The sequence below is a fragment of the Mauremys mutica genome, chromosome 22, assembly GCF_020497125.1.
Source record: "Mauremys mutica isolate MM-2020 ecotype Southern chromosome 22, ASM2049712v1, whole genome shotgun sequence".
Lineage (NCBI taxonomy): Eukaryota > Metazoa > Chordata > Testudines > Geoemydidae > Mauremys > Mauremys mutica.
Window position 1 is genome coordinate 14483602 of NC_059093.1, and position 12308 is coordinate 14495909.

At 46.4% G+C, this 12308-nt stretch overlaps 1 protein-coding gene across 8 annotated transcripts in view; it reads right to left on the reverse strand.

Annotated features, from left to right (window-relative positions):
- The window catches only part of FLI1 (Fli-1 proto-oncogene, ETS transcription factor), a 114897-nt gene that overhangs the window by 48271 nt on the left and 54318 nt on the right, over positions 1-12308 (reverse strand). For all 8 annotated transcript variants that reach the window (XM_044996916.1, XM_044996915.1, XM_044996920.1 and 5 more), the window contains one exon: positions 3980-4191. In XM_044996916.1, the coding sequence (XP_044852851.1) occupies positions 3980-4191 (212 nt within the window). The remainder of the gene's footprint in view (positions 1-3979; positions 4192-12308) is intronic.

Sequence of the window (12308 nt, forward strand, 5' to 3'; positions counted from 1 at the left end):
TTAACTGCTCCACATTCAGACATACTAACCACTGCAGAATATGACTATGCCAGTGGAGACTTGCCAGCTATCTGCGACGGCAAGCACATATTTTGTGGCTACATGAATTGCACCCAGATTTGAAAATTTAGCTTGAAACTTTCCCAAAGGATCCATTTCCCAAATCCTGCAGTGGTATTTTGAGCCCGGTGTCTAGCCAAGAATATAGGTCTTGAGCTGCCACTGATTGACTGTGCAATATATGCGATTACATGGATGCCAAATGTATGGGAAGCATCTCCAGCCCCTGTTTGGGAATGAACTGGGAAGATATGACTTGCACTGAAAAGCTGGTTCACCTTGCAATGGTGTTTGCAGGCTAAAAGGATCACTGAGGTTGTATTATATCTGATGGGAGGACAGATCGGTAGGACAGACATGCAGAGATCCTTCCTATAGATCCCTGATCTTCAGAGACCCCTGCTCCCATCCAACCTGCAACTCATCTCCTTAAACCTCACCAGTCGGGCCTGTCTCTAGTTACTAAGAAAAGAAAAAAAAAAAAAAGAAAAGCTGGACATGGTCACTTACCCCCATCCAGCTCCCTCCACTGTCAGGAATCATATAGCTTAATAACTCCCTAGAGAATACAAGCCATTCTCCCGTCAAGCAGCAAATGCTATTGCGTCAAGCACAGGTGAAGCACAGAATAAAGGCTGCTCTCTCTAACAAGGCAGCTGGAGCCTGGTAAGAGGGCGCACTTGAAAAACAAGAGAGAAAAAGACAGCGACAGAGGGGTGGGAGGAAGGTTTTATTATTCAGTCCACAGTTCGAGTTCATCTGTATTGAGGCTAGCATTCACTGCTCAGATGGTGTGTCAGTTTTGGCAGGCAGCTGATGGGCGGAGGAACAGGGCGACTGGAATGGCCCAAGCCATGACAATGAGCTATGATGAAGACTGGGGGACAGGGCAAATCTCTCAGTTGTGAGTAGGAGGTAGGTGGGTCTTCCATCTAGTAGAGGACTGGGCCTCCAATCTCCTGGGTGGATGTGAGCTCTCAGGCTAACAGGTGATCATCAGGGCAAGGCTTGGGGGTGTTTCAGTCTCGATCTCAGTGCTTCTTGCATTTGTTTTGGGCATCCCTAATTAAACCATCCTTTCTGTTTCTTCAGATTGGGATGCAGTTTGCCAATTTTCGAGAAGCCCGAGGAGCCTCTGCTTCTTGGAAACTAGTGAAGCAAATCCCATGTATAAAATAGTTTCTCTTGTTTCTCTTATTGTGTGAATAACCACACTTTTCATTTCTGGGTGCCTTTTCTGCATGTATCAAAATGCTTTATAGTCACTAACAAATCAAGCTGGGTTAATAAGGCTGTAGGATTGTCCCTATTTTACAGACAAGGAAATTGGAGCATATCGAGAGATCCCAAAGCAAGGAGGAGCCAGAAATAAAACCCAGAATGTTTGATTCCCAGATAAATGCAATATAAATGCACAAAACATGTTATCTGAGTATATCTGTGCATACTGTACCCACACAGCACATATAAGACATATGTGGATGTCGTGCACATACTAAGCATATATGTAGCACAGTAGCAGTGTATTTTTATTTGTTCAGTGGGCCTCCAAAATTTTGCTAAGCGCCACATCGAAAAATACAGTGGAAAAGAGGCACACCATGCCCAAGATTTGGGTACCCCATGGAGAGGTATAAAGGGGTTCTTACCCCTCCTTATGCCCCTGTGGGTCATGTAGTCCAAGTCACCATCTAAGCCAACTCAGCCATCTCAGAACCTATCAGTGAACTAATCATAAGACAAAACAATCAAACCTTCTGTCCTGCATAGTGCACAAATCTTCATCCCACATGAAGACATGATTTTATGCCAGTTGCATTCTCCATACTGCCACTGTTTTGTTATAAGCTGTGTGAACCTTGTTACGGGTTGAGATAAAACCTCATCGAGATTGATAGGTGTACACTGCATCAAAGAAATACCTGACTATTACCAATTCCTCCTCCTAACTATTACCAATTCCTCCTCCTAACTGGGACAACCTACTAGACCCCAAATTTTTTGGCCAGTCACTTGGGTCAAAAGGAGGAACAGTATATTATAAATGATATTTTAGGCTACAGTGGTAAGAGAATGCTAACCTGCTTGCATTTGCTGGATCCATTCTATTGCGTCCATTTCTCTGGGAGGATGAGATTCCCCAGAACACACCTGTTATTCTGTTCCTACTCTGCACTTGGGGCTCCCATTCTGTATTCATAAACATTGGTGCAAAACTGGTGGGACGACCCTCCCTTCCCCTCTCCCCCCCTGCCATCAATATCAATGGAATTATACCAGGGTCAAACCAGCGTGGGATCAAACTCAAGCCTCAGCAGATCGTGGACAAAGATTAGCGAGGACACAAAGCTATTATTTTTTTATATCCATTCTCCATCTTCTCTAAAGGCAAGACAGGTGAAATAATATCTTGTATTAGACCAACTTCTGTTGGTGGAAGGGACAAGATTTTGAGCTTCACAGAGCTCTTCCTCAGGTCTGGAGAAAAACTCTCTGAATCTTGAAACCTTGTCCTTTCCACCAACAGAAACTGGTCCAATACAAGATATTATTTCACCTACCTTGTCTCTCTCATATCCTGGGACCAACATGGCTACAACAACGCTGCAAGCACATATCTACTGTACACTTACAGGGCAAAGCCCACATATTCTGCAGTACCAGATCTTTAGCTACCTTGCTTCTCCCCAGAGATTTAAAAGTGGTAGGCTGCAGGGCTTCCTGTTTCAAATGCAGTTCACTGTAAGGCTCTTCTTAGAAACCAAGGTTTTAAATTGAAATGAGCTAAAGGAAACATTTTGATTGACACAATTTGATTGGTTCCCCCCCCCCAGATTTTCAGTTTGTAAACATTTTGCGAGATTTCAATGTTTTGTCCCAATTTGGGACAAAATCTCTCTAAAATTCTCCTGGGATGGGAAAACCACTTCCCACCCAGCTCTGACTGGACTCGCTGGAGTGTGGGTAAGGTGGAGGGGCACTTATGGTTGCTAGCCCACGCAGCTCTATAACCATCCCGGCCAGCACTTCATTCCTGTGACTTCTTGATCATTATCCTCATGGGGCAGCGCTATTGCCCAGGCTCTCTTCTTCATTGGTGGGATTTCAATGTTGTGATATTCCGCAAGACAGGGGATTTATGGCTTTTGTTCCATTGTACCTGGTGGAAAGTCACATGTGACCAGAGCCTCAGTATTAAATCTTATCTGAAGGCCGGCACCTCCAATAACAGCATGGCCCCTTGAGACATTGAGTGCAGACAGAGGGGAGAGCACCGCCTACTGTATTGCCAACACCGGGGCCGGCTCTACCATTTTTGCCGCCTCAAGCAAAATAAAAAACAAAGAAAACCTCCCCAAAAGCCGCTCGGACTGCCACCCAAACTGACAAAGCAAAAAAAAAAAAAAGCCGCAAGGACTGCGCCGCCTCAAGAATGGACGGAATGCTGCCCCTTAGCACGTGCCGCCCCAGACACGTGCTTCCTCTGCTAGTGCCTGGAGCCGGCTCTGGCCAACACTATCTCCAGCAGCACAGCACCCACTAGCAGTGCTGGATTCAGTCCTGGCCTACTAGTGCATGACCAACTGTTCAATGCCCCCTAGCCCCTTGGGAGGCCAATGGAGTATACCGTCTACATCAGTGCCTGCAGCACGAGGTCTGTCCTTGGAGGCCCCAAATCCCAGCCCTGACAATAGCTATGGAGATGCAAGTTGCAAAATTGCAAGGTCCGTATCCTGACCCCATTCAAGGCCATGACAAAAGTCCCTGTAATTCCAGTGGGACCAGGATCTGCCCCTAAGTGAAGGGATGGGTTTGTATGTACACAGGTATATGGGTAACATCTAGTAGATCACTTTTGTGAGCAAAGTTTCCCGGATATAGGAACATACCAGATGGGCAGACGCATGCCCTTCCTTACCTGGATCCGTTCATATGATCATATTCCCTCTTGACATTGACCCGGACTGGCTGATTGATCCACTCCTGCTGGGGAGGTAAAGGGTTGATTTTGTGCGGCTGGCCGTAGTCGGGGTTCCCTGAGGCCGTCATGTCCGCCTTGGGGAGGTGAGCGGCAGCGCCGTACGTGGAGTCGAAGAGGGACTGGTCGTCACTCACCACCGAAAGGGCCTCCTGAAGAGAAGAAACAAGAGCCTGGCGTCATGACTAAACCAGCGACTCCGCTCACATTCTCCCTTTGAGTTGGCCTGCAGCTGTGAGAGCCCCACAGCTGCCAAGCCCTGCCTGAAAATGACATCTGCCAGCATTGCAGATTGAATCCAATTCTTTGGGGTCCATTAACCCTTATGCAAAACCGGTGGGTTCTTTTTCTGGTTACTCTGCGTCTGAGCAGGGCAGGCGCTGAGGTTAACTTAGGGAGCTGGGTACAGTACTCTCCTCACTGCCTGCCTCATCCAAAGCGCATCTGACAAGGTCTGCATGCTCTTCATGTAGCTAAGTTAGCTGCGCATGTGTGAAGGCTGCTAGCTTGGCTGACAGCTGAACTGGGGACCTTCAGAGCTAAAAGCATAAGCTGCTATAGCACAAGCTAAAGAGCCAACGCTTTTCCAGCTGCAGATCTCAAAGCACTAAGCAAAGACGGATAAGCCTTTTTGGCCCTTAAGCATCTGCTTTACTTTAAGCATGTGCTTAAAGTCCCCTTGAAATCAGGAAGTATTTGCCCTAATAATTTTGCAAGTGGCTTCTCCTGTTGTTGTCATTATTACTGTTTATTATTTATGTTTCTGTAGCACATAAGAGCCCTAGCCTGGACAAGGAATCCATTATGCCAGACACTGTGCAAACACAGAACGAAAAGACAGTCCCTGCCCCAAGTGGCTTACCATCTAAGTGCAAGACAAGAGACAACAAAGAGTTGTATATATAAATGGGGGAATACAAGAAAACAATGAGGTTTCAGCTGGGGTGCTGAGAGTCATTGAGCCAAACTGTAAACCCTGTATATAATGGAAACCACTTCAAACCAGGTTTGTATCTTCATACAGTCCCCCTTCGCCCATTGATTGTACTAATTTCAGAACACTTGGGGGATTGAAGATACCCCTAGAAAATACTTTCACAAGGACTGGTCAGAATTTTGCCAGAAATCTCCCCAGCAAGATTTGGGAATTCAGCCCTGGCCAACCCAAACCCTGGTTTGTGTTAGGGATTCAGGCAGATGCATCCGTGGACATTGCTAGTCCATTACGTATGCTGGAAATCCCCATTCCCATCCCCTCGAGACCTTGCAAAGGCTTAATAAAACCAATAACGCTGCCAGTGTCTTTTTCTTAAAGCAAAGAGTAGGCCTTTTCATCGGCAGTGAGGATGTGGTTACAGGTCTAGTATCAGCTTTGCTGAAGCCAGGGTGTGTCAGACAGGGATTCTGAAATGACAAAGGCAGGAAGTAGCCTTCATTGGCCTCCTAGGCACATCTCAACACAAAACTCTGGGGGTTTCCCTTTATGGCAGGAGGCCCTAGGTGAACCTTAAACAGATCAGTCAAAGGGGATCTCTGTTGGTGGGATTCTGCGCCCTGTACCAAGCACACTAAGTAATGGAGCTGGTTGGAAAATTAATTATTTTCCCCTTGTGGACACAATCAGGGGGAAATTTTTTTTGGCAATTTTCAGCAGAAAATTTTGATTTTTCATCAAAAAAACTGACTGGTTTTTGGCCAAAAAACCCCAAAATGTTCAGTTTGGAAGGAGGGGTTCAGTTTTCTGGCAAAAAAATTGTAAATTCGAGGAAAGCAGACACTTCCCATGAAAATTTCCATTTGGTTGGAAACTCAATTTTCTGTTGAAGAAAACATTGTGATGCAAAATGTGTGCCCAGCCCTATTTGTCAGGCTAAGGAAAGGTCCCGTTGAGCTCAGCTCGGGCATAGACTGATACGTTGCTTTGGGTAGGACTAAGTAATGGGGCAAGTTCACATTTCCTGCCATCGTAGATAATACCAGCTGGGGAGGTTGGTTTCCTAAGTGCAGCACATTCTGTGAATAAAGAAACGACCCTCCTGTACAGGGAGCTGTGCACAGGACTGATCAGAGTTCATTACCGCAGATATCCATAACGATGCTCTTGCACGCATACAGTAGCTTCCTCCAGATGTTAGACACTTTACTGATTCAATGCACGTAGCCTAAGGACCCTACTTTCCCCTCAGTTGCATGGCACAGAGGAGAACAAAGGTATATGTGACAGCTGCCATTTTGGCTGCCAGACTGGGCACTGAACCAGGGACCTCCAGAGCTAAAATCACAAGCTGCTAATATGCAAGCCTCCATAGATACAGCTCCATCCTCTGTAGCTTAGACACAGTGGGGGACTTGTAACACAAGCTTTCTACTGGGTTACACATGCAAACACCAAACAAATATGGCTAGATGTGTAGGAGGAGAGCTAAGAGGCATGTCTTCCCCCATCCCCTGGCCAGACCTTGCTGTGGCATCTCCATGCATCTAAGGCTCAGCATAAATACAGAGGGGTGGCCAATGCCAGGGGATCTTTAACTTCCATGGGCAGACTGCAGTAACTCCTCTTTTAAAAGTCTCATCTGACAGACCCAATACCTGGAACTTAGTTCCACTTCCTTGGAAGAATACAGCTGGCCCTGCTGGATCTAAACCTATAGTCCAAGGTCAGGGAAGGCTGATGTTTAGCTCATTCCCTCTGGATCAGTCCCTAAATGACTCCTCTAGCTATAAACGTGTGGCTACATTCAATTCCTAGGGGCCTAACCTGACTGAGAAGAGTCCGCCTTCAGCTCTGGTTAATGAAGAGACCAACAGCTCAGATGGACGCCAGCAGGTAAATGTTGCATCCTATTGGAATCTAGAGTTACATGGAGTCTGGGTAACTGGGTAATTGGGAAACCCCTGTGGGATGTTAAGGGTGCTAACACACCCTTACTAAAGAAGCCACCGCTGATCAGAGTTCCGCTCCATGCTGTCACCTCCTGAGCTTTGTCCTTGAATGGCCAGACTGAGTCCGAGACAGGGGTCTTGTGTTTATTACTTGGGCATATACATTACGTTATAGTGCCTCTGGGAATACGCTGGCTTCAGCTTTTCCAGTTTTTAATCACATTCCCAGCATAATGCAGCCAGTCCTGTCTACAGCAGCTCAGAGCACACCACAGACGTGCTCAGTTCCCTGCAAAAACCAGTCCCTGCCTTCTCAAGGCATCCCATGAGCCATACAGCTGCCTGCCCCAGAGGAAAGTCTATTGCTGCTCCTTCTACTGAAATAATCCTGCATAGAGTTGGCAAAACACCTTTGGATCCTGAAGAATGAATGGAGTTGCAGAAATGTCAGATGATTATTACCTTGCGTTCCTAGGAGGCAAAATCCACAGTCTTTTCTCAGACAAAACATCTAGTGACTTTATATGAGAGTTTTGGCCTGAGACTGAGTGAAAATATCAGGATTTGACCCTACTGTGACTTTGATCCTGTGGATCCAACGGTACGTTATGGATGAAAGCCAAGGTTTTCAAAAATGTAGGTGCTTCCGTTTTGGGGGTCTCCAGTGGGAGACATGCTGGGCTTGATTTTACGAATTGCAGAGCATACAGAACTTCAGCTGGAGTCAGTGGAGCTGCTGGTATTCAGCATCTCTGAAAATCGTCTCAGGTTGGGCTTCCAAAATTTGGAATGGCCACTTTTGAAAAGCTGGCTGCATGCCTATGTCTGTTTTATGGATTACAGAGAGAACAGGATGGCTCCAATAAGCAGCAACCTGTCTTAAGCCATCTCTTTCAAATACCCCCAAATTCACACATGCTGTATTATCCACCTTGAATTTACCTCTCCTTGACAACCCACCTCTCCTCAACAAGACATTTACGTTGGTGTCTTGGGTGGCTGATTAATACAGAGCATTGTTGTGAATAGTAACCATTCTTCAGCTGCTGAAATGCAGCTGCTTCTGGGGTGAACCACAGCAGCCATTGTGCACCCATGACACTAAGTAAGAGAGAAAGTAAAGAGAGCGAAAGGGAGACGTGCTTTGTTAGACGGGCACCACCCGTAGTTCTTTGTGCTACAGGAATTAGTATTATTCTTTCCCTGTGAATTGTGGGAGAACTTGTCTGTCTTTTGGGGTACATGGGAGAACTGTGGGAAGGCATTGGGGGGCTATCAGCACTCGAATGATTTAGCCTGTGTCTTCCCTGCAAAGTGGCCAGGTTCCAGGCTGAATGAAAGCAGAGACACCTGAGGTCAACCCTCAGCCAGGCTAGCTAGCCTGGTTTGAAACACCACCAAATTCAGAGAGAGGGTTGTGTGTGTGTAGGCAAGAGTGGGGCAGGGGCTACGCAGAATGTGAGTTAAGTTTTCAGTGAAGACAGGGCCCAGCTGGCCAGGGCTCAGCTGGGCGCTCATCTGAAAGTTCTAAGATCCACCCATCCAACTACACATCCTTGCATTTGAGGCCCCCAAAGCGGTGATGGTGCCTGGCTAGCAATGAGCCATTTGCCCCGGAAGAGCTCACCTCGGGACAGGCTCTTGGCAGAAACAGCTCAAACCTTAAGAGGTTTGGCTTGGACAAAATCCCCACCCCCAAATTCAGAAGCGTCATCTCTCAGCATGACCCAAAGCTCGAGGGCAAGGGAAGTTCACAAGATGGTCAGGGTTTCCTGGCTTTGGCGGAGCTCCGACTGCCATGAGAACCAGAGATTGTGATGTGACAGTAATCAGTGGTCTCACCCCCTGTATATGTCTACAACGAAGGCTCTCTCCAGGCCTCAGTGATGCACCTGCACTGAATATTGACTCTGTGCTCTGTACAGTCACTTTTCTGACCATAACCACATTTAAAGGGTGTTGTGAATGATCAAAGGTTCATCCTCCTGCCACAAAGGCTGACTTCATCAGAGAGAAAAATGCTGCACACAAACCACCATGCAATGCACGGAAAGATTTCTTCGCTCTCCAGAGCAGGGGAATTGCAATCAAATGTTTTCCTTTCTCTTCCTCTGCGGTATTAGGGATCACTCCTGAACTTCTTTGCAAAGGGCATATTACAGATCTATCCCCCTCCACCTGCCCGGGCCCAAATGTGGGATACAAAGGAGCCAAAAATGAGGTGCCCAAAGCAAATGACCTTGTAATTAACACACAAAATCTATTCCTTAAATATAAATAATGGTTTCTGGAATTGCAGTTTTATGAATCAGCATTTCTGCTGCCAATAACTTATGCTAGTGAAAGTGAAATAGCATCAGGCGTATGAGGGATGGAGACTGAGGTCAGTTTAAAATGCAGTAGATATAAGCCCATAGTGAAACTCGAGGAAGCGGGATCTAGTGGACAGGACACTGAACTGGGAGTCAGGAAAGCTGGATGCTATTCTCAACTCTGCCACTGACCTGCTGTGTGACCTTTGGCCAGTCACTTCTCCTCTCCATGCCTCTGTCTTCCCTCCCACTGGTTGTCTGGTCTATTCAGATGAGGATATCTTTGGGGCAGAGGCTGTCGCTCACAGTGTATGTATGTGCCTAGCACAACGGGATCCCTTCAATACAAATAGCAATCTCTAGGATCTGGACACCTCTGAATGTTGACAGTGTCTCAGATCAAAGCTTAGTTTCAGATCTCAAATGCCCCAATCTTTATAACGCACCAAACCAAAACCAAATACCTCTGAGCCGTAGTGGGGTACAAAATCACACCAGTCTCCCTACTCCCCCGCCCCAAAAAAGTCTTATCTATTTTTAAAAACCAAACCTAAGGTTACAAAGTATTTTCTGCCCAGGCGGGCAGAAGCAGGAGGTTTGGACGATTCACTGAAGGGCTGGAAGCTTACTGGAACCAAAACCAGATGATGGGCTTTCTTGAGCTTTGTCCACACTACTCCACCTCTGCATGCGCTACGCAGAGAACCCACATAACCCCTCCTGGAAAATGGCAGTCCTGGGTGTTTTATTGGTACAAACACACTCCTAACTTTTTGACCTTCAGAGCCCCCTTCAAGGCATGCCTATTTAGCCGAGACTTTGCTTGACTGGAGCTAGAAGAAAACAGGCACAGGGATGCAGTAATGAGAGCCCCAAGCTGGGAGTCACTGGAGGTTCGATTCGCCGTTGCTCTGCACCGTGCGTGTAAGGTCGGTATGAAGCCAGTCTGATTTGGTAGCACTTTACACCAGACAATCCACAGCCCTAAGCACATCATTTGATACCTCCGAGTCCCGCCCACCCATCCCATAGCTCTGTCCCTGCATTATTTGGGCCTGCCCCTCCTTGGGGATGGCAGCAGGTTTCAGAAGTAAGACAAATGGGGCAGTTCACACCTCTTGGAGCTATTGTTTCAGGCTCTCTGCAGACTCAGGCAGCCCGGTTCATTCTTCCAAGCTTTTCTTTGCATGCGTGAGGGCTAGGAACATTGCTTTAAAATGAAAGCTGGCATTGTGATATTACTACATGACTTCAGTAGCTCAGGCTCTACCCTATAGTATCTAGGCCATCATCTGCCCCCGTTTTACACTCACGCTGCACAAAATGCAGGGCGATGGAGAATCAGGCACACAGGGTCTATTCCTGGCTCTACCACTGACTTGCTGCCCACTGTCTATTTACCAGGTGCCTGACTGTGAGCCCCATACTTGCCCTGGGGAGAAGTTACTCACCAGAGCAGTCACAATGAAGCCTGGCATTTCTCCAGTGAGGAACTGCTCACTGGTAGAGTGAGGAGTTTGCAGTCTGGCTCAAGTGTCTCAGATGCTCTGTGCCTTAGTTTCTTCATCTACATATGGGGGCTAATAATGCTTTCTCCCCTTTATACAACAATTTGGGATCTACAGCTGAAGGTTTCTATTGTTATGGATATTTCCCTTGGATCATTTGCTTTGGCTTTGTAGAGTGATCTGTTTAAGATGCTTATACAGTATAAAAGCAGTAACTGATTTCCTGGCCCACTGAGATTAGATTAGCTCAATCATCATTTTAAATTAAACGGGATCCAAAATATAAGATATTTTTAAAATGCTTGGGAGGTGGGTGAGTATTTTTTGGCCCAACTTTCAAAGGTGCAGGACACTTGAGGCTCCCACCTGTCATTGATTTCTTGTAGGCGTTGAGCCCTTCTGAAGATCAGGTCCATTATTCTCCACTCTAGAGATGGAGAAAACCAGGAACAGGGAGATTCAGTGACTTGCTCAAAGTCACATAGCTAGGCAATGGGACAGCCAGGAATACAGCTCAGGAATTCCCAGCACCCTGGCTCATGCTCAAGCCACTAGCTCACACTGCCTTTAGTTTTACTTTCCATTATGAGAGGTACTCTTGAAATGACAGTGCTTACTCTGCGATAATCCCAAAACAAGACTCATTTCTTTACAGCCCAAAGAAAGGTGAACCTGGTAATTTGTGTAAGGAGGGAAAGCCAAAGCCAAGAGGGCAGAAGATTGATACAAAACCCAGAGGATTCTTAACAGCAAGAATATCCTGAAACTAAGGTGCACACTAGAGCTGGTAAGATAATGGGGACATTTTTTCACAAATCAGTTTTACACAAAAAGTTTCTTTTTTAGATTGGATAGTTTTTGAAGTTTACCATGTCACATCCCACCCCAGCTCTAAGATGAGACACGTTGGAAGAGAGGTCTGAATGCATCATAGCTCCACACCCACTAAGGCCCTGATCCAAACAAACCCTCAAAGATGCACTTAGCCCTTCCCAGTTCAGGACACCACTTATGCACATGTTTAATTTAAACACATGCTTAGGGGACTTAAGTTAGGCACGTGCTTAAATACTATCTTGAATTCTCAAATCGGGGCTCCGTACTGCACACTGATAACTTGGAAGCTGACCTTTCCTGCAACAGCTGTTCTAAATTCTAAGAGAACTTAAACATCTGAGCTGTCTAGATATGCTATTAACCATTGAATAACCATTATCAGTTGCTACACAGAATCCATCTGTGCTGTTACTATAGTCCTGGGCTCTTTTAAATCCATGATCCAGGGTTGCTCTGGCATAAAATTCATCTGCAAAATGTTGTGGGTTAAACATTGTATGCTGAACGTTTGGGGTGAAACCCTGGCCCCGTTGAAGTCAGTAGTAGTTTTGCCCTCGACTGGAACAGGGCCAGGATTCACCCTTGTAGGCTAATCCAAATGGAACTGCCCTGTGCTGCCAAATTAGTGCAAGTTACTCTACCTATACACACATTTCACTGGCCAATTTACATTACTTATATCGTCACTGAATTGGCCCTCTGTCCCTGGGAACTCATGCACCCACT